This window comes from Callithrix jacchus, chromosome 22 (genome assembly GCF_049354715.1).
Source record: "Callithrix jacchus isolate 240 chromosome 22, calJac240_pri, whole genome shotgun sequence".
Classification (NCBI taxonomy): Eukaryota; Metazoa; Chordata; class Mammalia; order Primates; family Cebidae; genus Callithrix; species Callithrix jacchus.
The window spans coordinates 45,417,501-45,436,345 of record NC_133523.1 but is presented as its reverse complement, the minus strand read 5'-3'; the positions used below and the strand labels follow the sequence as shown (position 1 = coordinate 45,436,345).

Sequence of the window (18,845 nt, the reverse complement as noted above, 5' to 3'; positions counted from 1 at the left end):
CAATTGTTACTTGATATGGTTCTCTGTGGATGTAGAGATGCTGAATGTCATTTTCTGTTAGGGATGTGTAAATTGAGGCCATGATCCCATATTACCACGTACCCAATAGGAAAGCTAGCACACTGGCAGTGCCAAGAGCTAGAAAGGGCATGGAACAAATGGAATGCTCACACACTGGTGGTGGCAATGTAAATTAGTACAGCCACTCTGGCAGAGCTTGGCCGTTTCTTTCAAAGTATAACACAAACTTACATATTCATCAGCAGTCATGCCCCAGATGTCTATCTCAAAGATATAAAAAACTTATGTTCACACAGTGTCAGGTACACAGTCACAGCATCTTTATTTATAACAGCAACACTGGAAACAACCCAAATGTCCATCAACACTGAATGGATACACAAATCCCAGTGCATCCATTTAAAAGAATAGTAACTCAGTAACAAAAATTAAAACTAGATGCCCAGTAACTTGGATGGATCTTAGGGTAATGTGCTGAGTGAACAAAGCCCTATTTCAAAGGTTGCATACCTTACAATTCCATTTTAGGAGCATTCTTGAAATGACAATATTAAGAGTGATGGGATCAGTGGTTACTGTGGGTTATGTTGGGAGGACAGTCTGAGTATAAAGAGGTAGCAAGAGCAGGCAGGGCACAGTGGCTCACACCTATAATCCCAGCACTTTGGGAGGCGGAGGCGGGTGGTTCTCCCAAGGTTAGTTCAACCAGCCTGAACAATATGGTGAAACCCCATCTCTACTATAAAAATACAAAAATTAGTTGGGCGTGGTGGCAGGCACCTATAATCCCAACTACTTGGGAGGCCGAGGGAGGAGAATCACTTGAACCTGAGAGGTGAAGGCTGCCATTAGCCAGGATTGCACTCTTGCACTCCAGCCTGGGCAACAACAGCAAAACTCTGTCTCGAAAAAAAAAAAAAGAAAAAAAAGGAGGTAGCAAGAGGATGTTTCTTTCTGTTGACACAACAGTTCCACATCCTGATTGTGGTAGGATTTACTTAAATCTATACATCTTAGAGAATTTCTCAGACCTCTACAGAAAAATAAATAAAACCACAATTACCGCATGAAGTGGGAAATTCCAAATAAAGGCTGTACTTTGACAGCATTGTACTTACTAATGTCATCTAATTGGTTTTGATTATTATGGTTATGGAAGGTTACACTGATGATGGTAAGCAAAGGGTACTCAGGAAACTCGTATAATCTCTTGTGAATCTAAAATTACTTCAAAACAAATTTTAGGAAAATAATATTTATGACATTTTTGCAAACTACATAATGGTACCTACTAACTTGGATAAACACATCCAAATATACCAAATTACATTTATGAATAGACTGAAAAAATAAATTTAGGGCCTACAATATGTAAGAAAAATCATACTAGGTTGACACAGAAAACAGGCTGTGTTGTATAAAGCATTAAAATTTAATCAATGATAAGAACAGCCCACTTTACAATTATGGAATCACTGATAATTATGATGCAAGGTATGCTGTCCCAGAACAGACATCAAGTGTATCATGAGTTTAGGTTTGTGACAGAAAGCCCTCAAATATGTATCATTTTCATGAGGCTTTTTTACTTCATGAATTTCCTGATCCTTTCTATTCTTCACATAAGTTTTATTTCTGCATGAAGTGATGATCATGAGGCAGAATGTATCACTGAAATCCTACTGTATTCACTGCCATCTGAATTTTTTTCTCCAGTATGAAATATATCTGCCAACTGTTAAGGTTTTATTTCTGGGCAAAGCCTTTCCCATGATAATGCTGCTAGTATGTGTAAATTCACTGATGATCTATTATGATCACTGATGACATAGGGTCTTTCTTCCCATAGAAGGCTTTCCTAGCCTCCCCCTTTGTAAGATTTATCACAGTAAATACTTTTCAAGACATAGTTACTTAGAAAATTGTCAAGACTTTTCTGCATTGGATATGTCAAGTTTATTTCCTACGTTTATTGTGATACACAATATGAGGTAATTAATCACCTAAGGCACTAGTGCATTCTCTGCATTCATTAAAATTCACTCCTACAAATTGCATAATCTTCCAAGGGTGAAAATCTGGCAACAGGCTGCTCTACACTGCCTACATATATGTATGCTAGGAACACAGCGATGTTTAATCCATTCACATTACTAACATGGTTTTCCCTCTGCATGAGTTTGCTTGTATACAATCAGATTCTCTGCAAAAGGATTATTTACCTTATACATTTCTCATGTGCACGTTTTTGTAATTTTAATGAAGACTGACAAATGAAAGATTACTCCCAATCCACAGAATCTCTCTCAGATGAGTTATTTTATATACATTGGTACATCAAAGAATTCAGAGCCTGAATTCATGTTGAAGGCTTTCTGACATTGATGGCATTCATCCTAGTGGATAACACTGGATTTTGAAATATGATCTTTTTCATACTTGGTACACATAAAGAAAATCTATACTGTGAAATCTCTGATGTTGTACAAGACATATTTTCTTCCCAAAGGCATGACCATGTCCAGTGCATTGTTAGAATTTGTTTCCATTATGAGTTCGCTGATGTACAATGAGATTTCTCTTGGAGGAGAAGGCTTTTCTACATTCACTGCATACAAAAGGTTTCTCTCCTGTATGAGTTCGTTGATGAACAATTAGACGGCTCTTCACAGTAAAGCCTTTACCACATTCATTGCATCCATAAGGTTTTTCTCCAGTATGAACTTGCTTATGTAAAGCAAGCTCAGCTTCCATGGCAAAGCCTTTTCCACATTCACTACATATACAAGACTTCTCTCCCGTATGAATTTGCTGATGTACAATGAGATAGCGTTTCATGGTGAAGCCTTTTCCACATTCACTGCACAAAAAGGGTTTTTCTCCAGTATGAGTTCGCTGGTGTACAACAAGATTGCTCTTAAAGGCAAAACCTTTTCCACATTCACTGCATATGTAGGGTTTCTCTCCAGTATGAGTTCGCTGATGTAACATCAGTCCACTATTCACAATGAAACCTTTCCCACATTCACTGCACCTATAAGGTTTCTCTCCAGTATGAGTTCGCTGATGTACAATCAGCCGACTCTTCAAGGGGAAGCCTTTCCCACATTCACTGCATATGTAGGGTTTCTCTCCAGTGTGAGTTCGCTGATGTATGATGAGCATGCTTTTCACAGTAAAACCTTTTCCACATTCACTACATAGATATGATTTCTCTACTGTATGATTTCTCTGATGTACAATGAGATTACTCTTCCTGGGAAAGGCTTTTCCACATTCGTTGCATACATAGGGTTTCTCTCCTGTATGAGTTCGTTGATGTTCGATCATACGGCTCTTCATGGTGAAGCCTTTCCCACATTCGTTGCATATATACGGCTTCTCTCCTGTATGATTTCGCTGATGTATGATGACATAGTGCTTTGTGGTAAAGCCTTTCCCACATTCACTACAAATGTAGGGTTTCTCTCCTGTATGAGTTCGTTGATGTATGATAAGCATGCTCTTCCCAGTGAAGCCTTTTCCACATTCACTACATACATAGGATTTCTCTCCAGTATGATTTCGCTGATGTACAATGAGATTACGCTTGCCGGGGAAGCCTTTTCCACATTCATTGCATACATAGGGTTTCTCTCCAGTATGAGTTCGCTGATGTTCAATCAGACGACTCTTCATGGTGAAGACTTTCCCGCATTCACTGCATATGAAAGATTTCTCTCTTTTATGAATTCTTTGATGTTCATTTAGCCTGGACTTTCTGGAGAACACTTTTGCACACAAAGTACATCCGTAAGGTTTTTCTCCAGTATGAACTCTCTCATGATCAGTGAGCTGAGACTTCTTGACAAACGCTTTCCCACATTCACTGCAGATGTGGGTTTTCTCTATTTCTTGAGTTCTTTGATGCTTACTGACTTGGGATTTGGTGCTACTAGATGGCGTACTTACAGAGAATTTAGCTGCAGAGTGAAGTTCTTCATACTTACCATGAAGAAATGATTTCCGATCTCCATTAAATTTATTAGAGTTCTTAATTTCACAGCTTTTGTTCTGGTTGACTAAACTTAAATTTGATTTCAAAGTTTTTATATATAATTCAAATGTATCATGATTTTCCCTGAAAAGACAATGGCTTTTGGTTTGAGAGGCAATATTTCCAAATGCATTATGTTTATGGTGGTGTTCCACACTCTTCAGCATCCTTTGATTTTCCAAGTGATCCTGCAGATGTTCATCAACTTTGTTGTTTTCTGGGAAAGAAGAGAACAATGAATCCTTTCATATCTTGTTGGGGATAAAAGTGTTTTCTTTAAAAAAAAAAATCCTTGGTATGTTTATTTTATTATTTATTTATTTATATTTTTTGAGACAGAGTCTCACTATGTTACCCAGGCTGGAGTGCAGTGGCATGATCTCAGCTCACTGCAACCTTCGCCTCCTGGGTTCAAGCAATTCTCCCGCCTCAGCCTCCAGAGTAGCTGGGATAACAGGTGTGTGCCATTATGCCCAGCTAATTTTTGTATCTTTAGTAGAGGCAGGGTTTCACTATGTTAGCCAGGCTGGTCTCGAACTCCTAACCTTGGGTAATCCTCCCACCTTAGCCTCTCAAAGTGCTGGGATTATAGGTATGAGCCACTGCACCTGGCCAGGTGTTTTTAAATATGGCTCTTTAATGACAACACTATGATAACAGTATAAGCAACTTCATGTATACACTTTGGTAAAGACATAATAAACAAACCAAAGAGTAAAAGCAGTCTGTGTGCAAATAAGGTTAGGCAGTTGATAATCTGTATAGATTTGATGGCTTTCTAAATAGGAACTTGCAAAACATGCAGACATAGTAAAATACAAGCAAGTCATTACTATTATCATTATTTGAGACAAAATCTTGCTCTTGTCACCCAGGCTGGAGTGCAATGGTGTGATCTCAGCTCACTGCAACCTCCACCTCCTGGGTTCAAGTGATTATCCTGCCTCAACCTCCCAAGTAGCTGGAATTACAGGTGCCTATCACCATGCCTGGCTAATTTTTGTATTTTTAGTAGAGATGAGGTTTCCCGATGTTGGCCAGGCTGGTCTTGAACTCCTGACCTCAGGCAATCCACCTGCCTTGGCCTCCCAAAGGGCTGAGATTACAGGCGTGAGCCACCGTGCCCAGCCTCAAGCAAGTCATTATTACAAGCAAAGAACAGGGCTTGGGGGAACACCATTCCATAAACTTTGAGGAGACACCAGATCACAAAGGTGGAAAAGGCAACTGATCCAAAATGCTGAGGGTTGTATTTATTCACTCCATTAGTATTTGTTGAATGACTCCTATAGACAAGGCACTCTGCTGGCATTTGAGATTTATAAAATATGCCTTATTCTCACTGATGCTGAATTCTAGTTAGGAAAAACTGAATAAACAAGAAGGAACAAACAAAAAAAGAAAGTTGGAGATGTTAAGTGTGGTTTGAAGGAGCAGTGTAGATGCTGAGAGGTGGAGGAGAGCCAGATATATTTGTATAAAGAAAAGAAGGTTAAATGATTAATTCAGTGGGGAGAGTGGTTAAGGAAAGTGGGGACTCAAAGATTACTAACTATATGGCTTGAGCCACTTTGAAATGGTTATCAAATATGTAACACAGACATCAGCAATCTGGCTGGAGGTATAAATGGAGAAGGCAGTGTGGAAATAATCAGTACATACATATTATTTGAGAAAAACAGACTGAATTACTTTTATTTTTTTTGAGACAGGTTCTCACTGTCACCCAGGCTGGCATGCAGTGGCACAATCTTGCCTCACTACAATCTCCACCTCCCAGGCTCAAGCGATTTTCCCACCTCAGTCTCCTGAGTAGCTGGGACTACAGGAGCATGCCACCACACTCAACTGATTTTTTGTAGAGATGGGGTCTTGCCATGCTGCCTGAGCTTGTCTTGAACTCTTGGGCTCAAGTGATCTGCCCACGTTGACTTCCCAAAGTGCTGGAACTACAGGTGTGAGCACTGGGCCAGGATACCATTTTGAGAAGATGTGTAGAATAAAAGATGAAGGTATAGAACTAAGGTTTTAGACATTCCAACGTGTAGTTTTGTGTGGGTAACCTCCCACATGGGCACCAAGGAAGGAGAGCTGTGTAGATCCCAGGCACAATTAGTGCTTGAAGTATAACTTACTACTTACTTATATCTAGCTTATATATGTAATCATACTTAGTTCCATATAATCTTAGATCTTAGATCTATATATGTATACACACACATATATAATCATACTTAGGTCCATACAATCTTTGTCCATATAATCATATAACAAATTGTAGTAGAAACTGTACAGATACATTTAGTGCTGATTTATATAATCCTTCTATATAACCATATAGTAGTTTGTAGTAAGGAATGCCTAGAGCAGTCACAGAGCAGAAGCAAGTACATGGGAAAAACAGGCAGACCCAGGCAGTAACACCCCTGCCTGAAAGGGCATATGCTATATGGCAGGTCAGGTCCTAGACGGCAGCACTCGGCACCTGCTACACGGCTAGCTTGAAGCAAGAGTTATTCCTCCTGAAAAGGAGTTGCCGTACCTTGCATCTAGTTCTTGTGGAAAGCAGGCCTTCAGCCTGAGATCCCATGGACAACTGAGGGAGAAAACCCCTCTGGTGTAATCGCACCATGGCAGCTGTACACCCTGTCAGCTTTTTCTCTCTACTAGGCTGGCTCAAATCATCCTCCTATAAATTATCTTAGAGAAGAGCACACTGTGTCAGCTCCCGCTGCATTGGTTTACAACATCCTTCTATAGGAATCCTTTGAAGTCTCCAGCCCCCAGATAAGAAGTGTTGCACATGGCACTTGTTGCACACAGCTCACCGCCTTGCTTCAGTGACCTAATGGGGATAGACCCCCTTTTTTATATACAACCTTCTACTACTGCACACAGCACAGCCCCCTATTATGGCATGGCCCACCTCTCTGACTAGGTGACCTAATGGAGTGGCCCCCTTGCTTGCTAATCATGTGATTATGTATGTCTTATCATTAAGCCTATAGGTGACCTCACTCATAACCCTTCCCCCTGTCTTGTACCTCATAAATACAGACACTTCTGGAAATTTGGGGCCTCGCCTGTCTCCGCTTATAGGTGGTGCGACCCCCCAAGCCCAGCTGCTCTTTTCCAGTCCTGTGTCCTGTCTCTTTGTTTCTTAGATCCTACAACTCAACACAGCAATAGGGAGCACCCAACAACCCAGTAGGGCTGTGGCCCTACAGTTTTGGAATTATTTAAACCCCCTTAGAGGAACCAACTGTGACTACAAAGATCAGGGAAATATGCTTACTGAGATGTAGAGAATAAATGCATTTACATACTTGTTGCCTGGCAAGTAAGAATTGGAAATCCCCAACTGTTGAACTTCAGTGAACTGAGATAGACTCATGTGGTAATGCTGTTACTCAATTTGCCCCTCTTCAATCTGTAGACTACTAACTCTCCAAAAACATCCATCACATTTAGTGAACAACGCCTACAGTCGACCCTCCGCCCTTTCATTTAGCTGTGTCACGTTATCCTATGTTCCACTAATTATGAAACAGGAAAACAATGATAGGAATTTTGCATGGTACACTAGCCAGTGTACCATGTAGTTGCCTTCAGAAGCAAATATGCGGCTGCATGGGATATGAAAACTGTCACCTTCTTCAATCACATTCTGCATGTAGTAGAAAAGTCACATCAAGGCCAAGCACGTTGGCTCACGCCTGTAAACCCAGCACTTTAGGAAGCTGAGGTGGGCAGATCACTTGAGCTCTGGAGTTCCAGACCAGCCTGGGCAACATGGTGAAACACCATCCTTACAAAAAATACAAAAATTAGCCTGGCATGGTGACGTGTGCCTGTAGTCTCAGCTACTTGGGAGGCTGAGGTGGGAAGATCGCTTGAGCCCAGGAGGTCGAGGCTGCAGTGAGCCAAAATTGTGCCACTGCACTGTAGCCTGAGCAACAAAGTGAGACCCTGTCTCAAAAAAAAAAAAAAAAAAGTCATATCCAATTTTTCCCATTTCAATATCTCTGATATACCGTCTCCTCATCTGCCACCAACAGCATCTGCTTCAGTAATGCTACATTTATGTCTCAGCATCAGTTAAGTTGTACTAAATGATAAATTTATTCCTTCTAGATAAAGGTTGTGCCAGCTTCACCTTCAGTTTTTCTTAAGACATTTAGCTGTTCCTTATTGTTGCTACACTGCTGTCATCCAGGTGAAAGGTCAGACTATCAAGGTATCTTGTGAAAAGAAAAAATATATAAAATTAACCAACCCTCAACCATGCTACCTCAGTTACTCATAATTAAAATCAAAAGTCGGCCAGGCACGGTAGCTCACACCTACAATCCCAGTACTTTGGGAGGCCAAATTGGGTAGATCACGAAGTCAGGAGTTCAAGACCAGCCTGGCCAAGATGGTGAAACCCCTCTCTACTAAAAATGCAAAGATTAGCTGGGCGTGGTGGCAGGTGCCTGTAATCCCAGCTACTAGGGAGGCTGAGGCAGAGAATTACTTGAACCCAGGTGGTGGAGGTTGCAGTGACCCGAGATTGTGCAACTGCACTCCAGGCTGGTAACAGAGCGAGACACCATCTTAAAAAATAAATAAATAAGGCCGGGCACGGTGGCTCACCCCTATAATCCCAGCACTTTGGGAGGCCGAGGCGGGTGGATCACGAGGTCAAGAGATCGAGACCATCCTGGTCAACAAGGTGAAAACCCATCTCTACTAAAAATACAAAAATTAGCTGGGCATGGTGGCACGTGCCTGTAATCCCAGCTATTCAGGAGGCTGAGGCAGCAAAATTGCCTGAACCCAGGAGGCGGAGGTTGCAGTGAGCCGAGATTGCGCCATTGCACTCCAGCCTGGGTAACAAGAGCGAAACTCCGTATCAAAAAAAAAATAAAATAAAAATAAATAAATAAAAATAAAATAAAAAGTCATCTTGATTAAAGAAAGTTTACATTACCATGAATATTATCGTTTTTGCTCCAAGATTTCTCCAACAAATAGCTTCTATCACTGCCCTGTACTTGGCCAACTGGAAGCCAATCTTTTGAGAGTCAAGCCCATGGCCTTGCACAATTCCTATTTCGTGCCTTCTTTATTAATTCATGTCACCATCTGCCTAATTTAAAATCTAGATATGCCTTGTGCACATCATACTCTTGATGCAATTCTGACTATCCTGCCATGTGGGAAGAGATGGCCAGGGCCCGACCTGTGTTACTTATAGTTAAATGATTACAAGCTTGCTTTGCTTTTTTATACACTGAGATCTGTGCCACGGATCATATCCAAACTATGGTGCAGTGAAATAAAAGCAGAGATCAGGTGGTACAGGAGGCCTATGGAAAAGACATCTGAGAGCGCCCTACAACTGTGGAGCACTGCAGTGTGGTTGCAGAGCAGCAAAAAAACTGCTTTGGTCCCATAACTCTTCCTAACATACAGTTTGTCTAACAGTCATAAAGGGAGGTTTACTGGGAAGAAATGCAACCTCTGCTCATAAGATTTGGGAAGGTCTTCGCAGATGGGTGCTGGTAAGGCTAGAAAGCCTTGCACGGCAGAAACCAGGACGCCACAGGCTCTGCCATGTTCTCAGAATATGAAGCAATTACGACTGCTCTGTGTTCACAATGCTCAGGAGATAAAAGCCCCTTAATGCATTGTGTGTGGTCAGACCTTATGGTGCCTTATCCCCTATACTTCTGTTGCCAAAACACCTGGTTAGACAATAGGTGGTAAAATATCAGTGTCCTTCGTTAGCATTTCTTAGGACAACCATGTGTGCTACTGAATGCTGCAGATGAATGCTTTTCCTCCAGCAAGTCCTCCTCAACCCTCCTCCCTACAGCCTGCAATATTAACAAGATAGTACACCTCATAAAAGCGCATGGAGCCCAGAGCTCAGGGCCAACCCGCACCCACGAGAGTGCGTTGGACCCCAGGACCTATGCTGTAAAATTCTATTCTTGTGTCTTTGTCTTTATTTCTTTTCTCACTCCCTCATCACTGCTGAGACACGGGGCATCCGTGCTCAGGGTTGGGCTGGTTCCCAACACTGCCGATATGCTCTATTTCCTCTGTATTCCTAAATTAACCACTTTATTGTTAATTTTTACAGTAATCTTCTGTGTAGTGAGGAACTAGATCTAATTTCATCCAAAGAGAGGTCTAGCAATTTTTCTTAGCTATTAAGAAATGATCTCTAGGCCCCTGGAATGTCCTGTCCCATAGGAGTGTCTTTGTTTGCCTGATGGCTTTGGCCACAGAACAGTGTAACAATAATATTTATGATAGGGGCCTTTGGGCCATGACATATCAGTTCCAACCTTTGGAAAAACTGGACACTCTAGACATTAGCCCAACTTCTGGGAAAGCCTGAAGACGAAAGGTTAGCCAGGAAGGTGGGCTGTAAGTGACTGAAACCCAATCAAAAGTCTGGCCACCAAAGGCTCAAGTGAGCTTCCCTAGCTGGCAATACTCTGTATTGTCACACACCGTGGCTGGGAAGAAATTTAATGTCCACAGTGAGAGAAGGACCAGAAGTACTGCCCTTGGACCCCCTCCTGGACTACAAGTGACCCGGCAATATTACTCCTAGGTGAAGGCTCAAGAAAAATGAAAATATGTTTCTGAAAAAATTGTACACAAATATTCATAGCAGCATGATTCATAAAAGCCAAAAAGCAGAAATAACCCAAATGTTCATCCAACAGATGAATGGATAAATAAAAATATGGTATATCCATACAATGGAGTATTATTCAACAATAAAAAGAATTGAAGTACTGATACATGCTAAAGAATGGAAGAATTTCAAAAACATGCTACATGAAAGAAGCCAGACAAAAAAGACCATATATTTTGACTCTATTTATATAAAATGTCCAGAACAGGCAAATCTATAGAGATAAAAAGTAGATTCGTGATTGCCTAGGACTAAGGGCTTGGAAGGAAATTTTTATTTTTTTTAATTTTTATGTTATTTATTTATTTATTTATTTTTGAGACGGAGTTTCGCTCTTGTTACCCAGGCTGGAGTGCAATGGTGCGATCTCGGCTCACCACAACCTCCACCTCCTCCTGGGTTCAGGCAATTCTCCTGCCTCAGCCTCCTGAGTAGCTGGGATTACAGGCACGCGCCACCATGCCCAGCTAATTTTTTGTATTTTTAGTAGAGACGGGGTTTCACCTTGTTGACCAGGATGGTCTCGATCTCTTGATCTCGTGATCCACCTGCCTCGGCCTCCCAAAGTGCTGGGATTACAGGCTTGAGCCACCGTGCCCGGTGAAGGAAATTTTTTTTAAGTAATTCAGTGAAATCCAAAATTCACTAAGGTGATGGTCACATAACTGTTCACATACTACAAAGCACTGAAAAATAAACTTAAAATTGGCAAATGGTATGGTATGTAAAATACCTAAGCTGTTAAAAAAACCAATCTGTAATGGGAAGAACACATTAGGGAAATGAATACAATGCTACTGTCTAAGATGAACTAAAGGAAAAGCAGAAGTCAAATGTACAGAGGAAGTACTCTGAGATAGATGTAAGTTATGACCTGGTCTGGTATAGAGCTGATGTAAGACGCGAAACAGTCCTTTCTAGGTAAACACTCAACAAACTCATAGAGACTTTTAAGAAGAGAACTCCTTAGGTAGAGGGCATTCAGTGTAATATCAGCACGGACAGGACAGATGTATGGTACCAAACAAGAACACAACCTTAATTGGTGGAGAGAAAACGATTCCTATTTTTTTTTTTTTTTTGAGACGGAGTTTCGCTGTTGTTACCCAGGCTGGAGTGCAATGGCACGATCTCGGCTCACCACAACCTCTGCCTTCTGGGTTCAAGCAATTCTCCTCCCTCAGCCTCCTGAGTAGCTGGGACAACAGGCGCACGCCACCATGCCCAGCTAATTTTTGTATTTTTAGTAGAGACGGGGTTTCACCTTGTTGACCAGGATGGTCTCGATCTCTTGACCTCGTGATCCACCCGCCTCGGCCTCCAAAAGTGCTGGGATTACAGGCATGAGCCACAACGCCTGGCCTAACCATGTCTATTCTTTTTTTTTTTTTAGACGGAGTTTCGCTCTTGTTACCCAGGCTGGAGTGCAATGGCGCGATCTCGGCTCACCACAACCTCCGCCTCCTGGGTTCAGGCAATTCTTCTGCCTCAGCCTCCTGAGTAGCTGGTACTACAGACACATGCCACCATGCCCAGCTAATTTTTTTTTGTATTTTTAGTAGAGACGGGGTTTCACCTCGTTGACCAGGATTGTCTTGATCTCTTCACCTCGTGATCCACCCGCCTCGGCCTCCCAAAGTGCTGGGACTATAGGCGTGAGCCACTGAGCCCGGCCATGATTCCTATTCTTAATGTAGTCACTGCTTCTGTGTCCTCAGACACTCACACAGCCTTCTCTTACTGACTATAACATGACTTACGCATCTCGCTGGTTCTCACGTACCTGGACAGATTCGACTGTGCCTTTCATCTCCTATTGTCCATGGTTCTTCTCCTCGTTCCAACTTGGAGAGTGCATCTGGTTTGCTGACTTGAAAACCTGTTTATGGAAATGATAGAAGACTTAGACGCAATGGATGAGGCTGGGACATGTAACACGAGAGAATGTTACATTTAGGTGACAGACAGTTTTCACATCTGCAAAGTAGAGGCTTTTCTCTCAGAAAGGGCAGATTACAGTCAGACCTTAATATCTGAAAATTTCACATCAAGGGATTCAACCAACGACGGATTGAAAATATCTTTTTAAAACAACAATAAAAAATAATAATACAATAACAAAAAATACAAAGTGCAATGGCTCTTGCCTATAATCCCAGCACTATAGGAGGCTGACGTGAAACCAACACTTGAAGCCAGGAGTTGGAGACCTGCCTGGGCAACACAGACTCCATCTCTACAAAAAAAAAAAAAAAAAAAAAAACTGGCCAAGCATGGTGGTTTGCACCTGCAGGCATAGCTCCTCACAGGAGGATCACTTGAATCCAATTCAAGGCTGTAGAAGCCAATGAAGGCACCACTACATTCCATCCTGGGTGACAGAGCAAGACCCTGTCTCTAAAGAAAAATAATAATAATAAAAAAAACAAAACATAGAGTATAACAACTATTTACATGGCATTTACATTGTATTAAGTATCAAGTGTAACCTAGAAATGATTTAAAGAATTTGGGAGGAGGCGTGTATAGATTATATGCAAATACAATGCCATTTATTTATTTATTTATTTATTTATTTTTGAGACGGAGTTTCGCTCTTGTTACCCAGGATGGAGTGCAATGGCGCGATCTCGGCTCACTGCAACCTCTGCCTCCTGGGTTCAGGCAATTCTCCTGCCTCAGCCTCCCGAGTAGCTGGGATTACAGGTACGCGCCACCATGCCCAGTTAAGTTTTTGTATTTTTAGTAGAGACGGGGTTTCACCATGTTGACCAGGATGGTCTCGATCTGTTGACCTCGTGATCCACCCGCCTTGGCCTCCCAAAGTGCTGGGATTACAGGCTTGAGCCACCGCGCCCGGCCCTACAATGCCATTTACATGAGACTCGAGCATGTGTGGATTTCAAGTCTTTGGAAAGTTGTGAAACCAATCCTTCCTGGACAATGAGGGATACATCCTTTTATCAGAAGCTAGAGGATGCACTGAAAATCTGCTATTCAGAGCACTGCAGTGTCTTCCAAGGGCAAGGAGCTGAGAAAGCAAAGGCCACAGACTGGGCGCCTTTCAGGTGACCCAGGGCATCTGTCCTTACCCACTGATACCAGGTTGCTGTAGATCTCCAACATCACATCCCGGTACAAGTCCTTCTGAGAAGGGTCCAGGAGCTGCCACTCCTCCCAGGTGAACTCCACCGTAACGTCCTCCAGTGTCAGCGATTCCTGTAAAAACACAGAGCCTTGGTTAATAGTAAGTGTTTCTCTTTTACTGACATGAAAAGAATGTGAAGGAAGTTGTCCTGCTGACCTTAACCACATAGACTGCATGCGTCTATAAGCCTATTGTATTTTTTAATATTGCCAGAGAATTAATCTCAAGTTTTCTATAATTGTACAGTGCCTGCTTGCTCAATAAAAATTAAGGTTTTATATCAAATTTCAAATTCTCTCAGTAAAAACAGGTTTTACGTATGAATTTTAATTTAAGTATATATTGGCCAGTCAGGAAAGTATATGCTACTGACATCTAGATATCTGAAATAATTGTTTTATTGGCTGTAAGCCTTCCCAGATAATACTAGCATGAGACATGGAAAGACTCTAGATGCTAGAATCACAGGATACTACATTCATGTTTAATTATTAAATGGATTAAAAATAGAAATATATAGAAGCATAAGAAACTATTAAAGATTAATCAAACTGTGAAAAATTATTCTTGGAAATATATATCAAATATATATCTATATACACACACATACATACATATGCATATATATGTATACAGTCGCAGGTATGTGTGTCTATTATCAGAAAGGATATATTAGATCCACTGAAGAGATAATTAGTGAGTTGGAATTCACAGTAAAAAGAGTAACAGGGCCAGGTGTGGTAGCTCACACCTGTAATCCTAGCACTTTGGGAGGCTGAGGCAGGTGGAAACCTTGAGCTTAGGCATTCAAGACCAGCCTGGGAAACATGGTGAAATCTCGCCTCTACCAAAAAGACAAAAGTTAGCCAGGTGTGGTGGCACACACCTGTGGTCCCAGATACTTGGGAAGGTAGGTAAGGTGGGAGGATTGCTGGAGCCCAGGCAGTTGAGGCTGCAGTGAGCTGTGATCCAGCCACTGCATTCCAGCATGGGTGACAGAGTGAGATCCTGTCTCAAAAAATTAAAATAACTTAAAAATGAAGCAGAGACACAAAGTGAAAAAAACTATGAAGGAGAGTTGATTAAATATGGAAGACAGAGAGAGGTCTAACATATGCCTATACATAGTTTTTGAAACATTATATTGAAATAGGAGAAGCAATTTCCAAACAGCTGCGTGAGGAATTTTCAGAACTGATTAAATATCCTATAACTCAGATTCAGTAAACCAACAAAGCAAAGCAGAAAATCCACATCTAGACACATCGGACTGAAACAATTGAGCATCCGATGCATATATAACATTATGAAAACAACCATGAACAGGAGGAAAAGACGCATTACCATCCGAAGAAAGACAGGATGTCCCAACAACTGACTTCCGCAAAAATGAAAGCAGCAAGGGAAGTGCAGAATAACATCTTCAGTATCTTGATTCTGTGGCAATTGGCAAATTGCATAGTATGGCCTAGCCCCAGATGCCACAATAAATTGAGACGCTCTTGTCAGCTAAACTGCCACTCTCCTATCTCAACACGACTTATAATAATATGGTAGTGGGAAGGAAAGAGCTAGGTGAAAATTGATGGGATAATCTGTCCTCATGTAATTGCAGAAATTAATACACAGAGAAGAGAATGCACTTGGTAAAATCTGCAAATTCTTAATGCTGCTGATCTTATCACATTCTGAATTATTTCACATGAGAAATAAATCTGGGGAAAAAAACCCTTAGGTTTCTACCTAATTAATACTCAAAAATAAGTTTTCCTCTTTAAAATCCTAACCAGAAAACAATAGAAGCAAATATGAAATATATTCATGTTCAAAGCCATAAAGAAAAAAATGGATGAATTTTATAAAAAAAACTAAATTTCTACATTGAAAAATTGATCATAAACAAAGCTGAAAAAAAAATGACAGGCTAAAAAAAAACACTTGGAGTAAACAGAAGAGCAATACGTAGTAGATATAAATAACTCATTAACCAGTAAGAAAGTATTTTTAATGTAAAAGTTATAAAGTCAGGCATTTTGGCCAGGCGCGGTGGCTCACGCCTGTAATCCCAGCACTTTGGGAGGCCGAGGCGGGTGGATCACAAGGTCAAGAGATCGAGACCATCCTGTCAACAAGGTGAAACCCCATCTCTACTAAAAATACAAAAATTAGCTGGGCATGGTGGTGCGCGCCTGTAATCCCAGCTACTCGGGAGGCTGAGGCAGGAGAATCGCTTGAACCCAGAAGGTGGAGGTTGCGGTGAGCCGAGATCATGCCATTGCACTCCAGCCTGGGTAACAACAGTGAAACTTCGTCTCAAAAAAATAAATAAATAAAAATTAAGTCAGGCATTTCACAAGAGAAAAAAATCCAGTTGGCTAAGACATACATAAAAAGGGTTTCAACCTCACCTGTGATGAGAAAAATGCAATATACAACAAAAGAACACTGGACCATTAAAAACTGTGTAATTTCATAATGTCCTATTTTTAAGTATTGGCAAAGATTTAAAGGCACAAAGGACTCCATGTATCAGTCTCTATGTGGCAGGCACTCACTTAAATACTTTACGTAGTTTAACAATATTTTTATGTATGACTTTAGATAAATGGAATTTTATATAGTTAATATTCTTCAATTAATTACAGTGGTTATTCCTTTCTATTCTAAAACTATGCCATCTAAGGTAGGAGTGCCCAATCTTTTGTCTTCCCTGGGACACAATGGAAAAAGAAACATCTTGGGCCACGCATAAAATACACTAATGATAGCTGAAAAAAAAAAAACAAAAAATTCTCATAATGTTTTAAGAAAATTTGGGCCGGGCGCGGTGGCTCAAGCCTGTAATCCCAGCACTTTGGGAGGCCGAGGCAGGTGGATCACGAGGTCAAGAGATCGAGACCATCCTAGTCGACATGGTGAAACCCTGTCTCTACTAAAAATACAAAAAATTAGCTGGGCATGGTGGTGCGTGCCTGTAATCCCAGCTACTCAGGAGGCTGAGGCAGGAGAATTGCCTGGACCCAGGAGGAGGAGGTTGCGGTGAGCCGAGATCGCGCCATTGCACTCCAGCCTGGGTAACAAGAGCAAAACTCTATCTCAAAAAAAAGAAAAAGAAAATTTACAAACTTGTATTGGGCTGCATTTGAAGCCATCCTGGGCTGCGTGCAGCCCGCAGACCAGACCACAGGTTGTACACGCTTGATCTAAGATGACCAACAGAAGAAGCCATAATAAATGTGTTTATATATACAGACACATACATAAAAGACACAGATGTCTGTATGAGAAGCCATACATACATATACATACAGAGATGCACACAGTTTGGTGACAGCAAGTATGTGCTACCAAACATTTGTTGAAGCAGTATAAGGGGATTAGGAAGTAAGTTATGAAGAAGGAATTTACTTTTGTAAACAGTATGTACTTCGTCATTAGAATTTACTTCCCTTTGGGGCTGGGCGCAGGTGCTCACACCTGTAATCCCAGTACTTTGGGAGGCCAAGGTGAGTGGATCACCTGAAGTCAGGAGTTCGAGACCAGCCTGGCCAATATGGCGAAACCCCATCTCTACTAAAAATACAAAAATTAGCCAGGCATGGTGACACACACCTGTAATCCCAGCTACTCAGGAAGGTGAGACAAGAGAATGGCTTGAACCCGGGAAGCGGGGATTGCAGTGAGCTGAGATCACACCGTCCGTCTCACTCCAGCCTCAGCGACAGAGTGAGACTCTTTCTCAAAAAAAAAAAAAAAAAAACCCCACACAAACAAAAAAACCACATTTTTTTTCCCTTTGGAATTCATGAGTAATTTACATCATTACAAAAAATAAAAGCATGTAAGAATTGGAGATGAAAATGCAGAAGGATTCTGTATATTCTGAGATGAGGTGAAATTATCAAACATGGCACCCAACAACTCAAGACCTTATCAGACAACTCCCTAATGCCAAATCTGTAGTTACAGGCCAGTTCAGCCACCTGTTCAGGACAAAGGGAAGTTAAGCACGCCTTCTATTTTCCTAGGCCACTTAGATTTTATTCATAAATAAGCTCACACAGACACAGAAGACTGAGTCCTATGAGTGGTCTTGCTTTCGTCCCCTGAAAAACCTGTGTCAGTGCACTGAGGTTGCCCGGTCTATTTCCACAGCAGTATCTGAGGCACCCTGTAACAAACAGCAGTGAGAAATCTCCTGCCTTTATTAGAAAGCTAGTTCAAAACACTGCTCGCTACATCACCTCTGAAACGGACAGCAAATTTTTCTTGAGCTCTAACTGCCATGAAATAATGATCTACTGAGGAAGCTCTGCTTTCTCCTCAGTTACTGTATATTATATAACTCAGCATGACTCTCTTGTACTGGCTGTCAGAGACATCGGATGCAAGCTGACAGCTAACGTGATGGAAAAGGTCTTCTAGCCAGGCGTTGTGTTCCAACATCAGTCATTTTGTAGGAATTATATAAACACTATATTCCTGGTGTTTGCCATGACGTTGGAGTTAGATTTAAAGTTTATTTCTCTCTATATTCTGAAATGATTTCTTACAGGTCTCTACAAATCCACTATGGAATAAAGGAGAGAAAAAAATAGAGAAAAGTCACCTGGGCATTGAGCATTTTCTTCTGTTGTGGGAAGCGGTCAGCACCGGGATACACTGTCTTTGTCTCCTCTGGATCTGCCTTAAATTTCCAGTTAGAAACCCTGGTCATTACCAGTGAAGGGTATTCACAGAAATCATATCTAGGTCCTGGAATCTTCCTCTTTCTTCATGCATTTCCTGTCTCTTCCCAGGGTAGCCAGGACCTGTGGAATGGAGAGCAAAACAACTTTCAGACGTACATTCACCTTAACGTGTGGCCCTGAGTATCTGTCTCTTTATTTGGTTCTCTCAAACCAGTGAAGTGCAGACCCTCAATGTAGGTCGAATGCCTTTCT

At 41.4% G+C, this 18,845-nt stretch overlaps 1 protein-coding gene across 4 annotated transcripts in view; it reads right to left on the bottom strand.

Annotated features, from left to right (window-relative positions):
- Window positions 1–319: 319 nt before the first annotated feature.
- The window catches only part of ZNF432 (zinc finger protein 432), a 24,710-nt gene continuing 6,184 nt past the window's right edge, over window positions 320–18,845 (bottom strand). For 3 of the 4 annotated variants that reach the window (XM_078361213.1, XM_054249283.2, XM_035283616.3), the window contains 4 exons: window positions 18,512–18,713; window positions 13,847–13,973; window positions 12,538–12,633; window positions 320–4,274 (listed from right to left, as the gene is read on the bottom strand). In XM_078361213.1, the coding sequence (XP_078217339.1) occupies window positions 2,554–4,274; window positions 12,538–12,633; window positions 13,847–13,973; window positions 18,512–18,619 (2,052 nt within the window). In that variant the 5' untranslated portion in view covers window positions 18,620–18,713 and the 3' untranslated portion in view covers window positions 320–2,553. Of the gene's footprint in view, window positions 4,275–12,537; window positions 12,634–13,846; window positions 13,974–18,511; window positions 18,721–18,845 lie in introns of all 4 variants that reach the window. The other variant, XM_035283617.3, reaches the window with a different exon arrangement.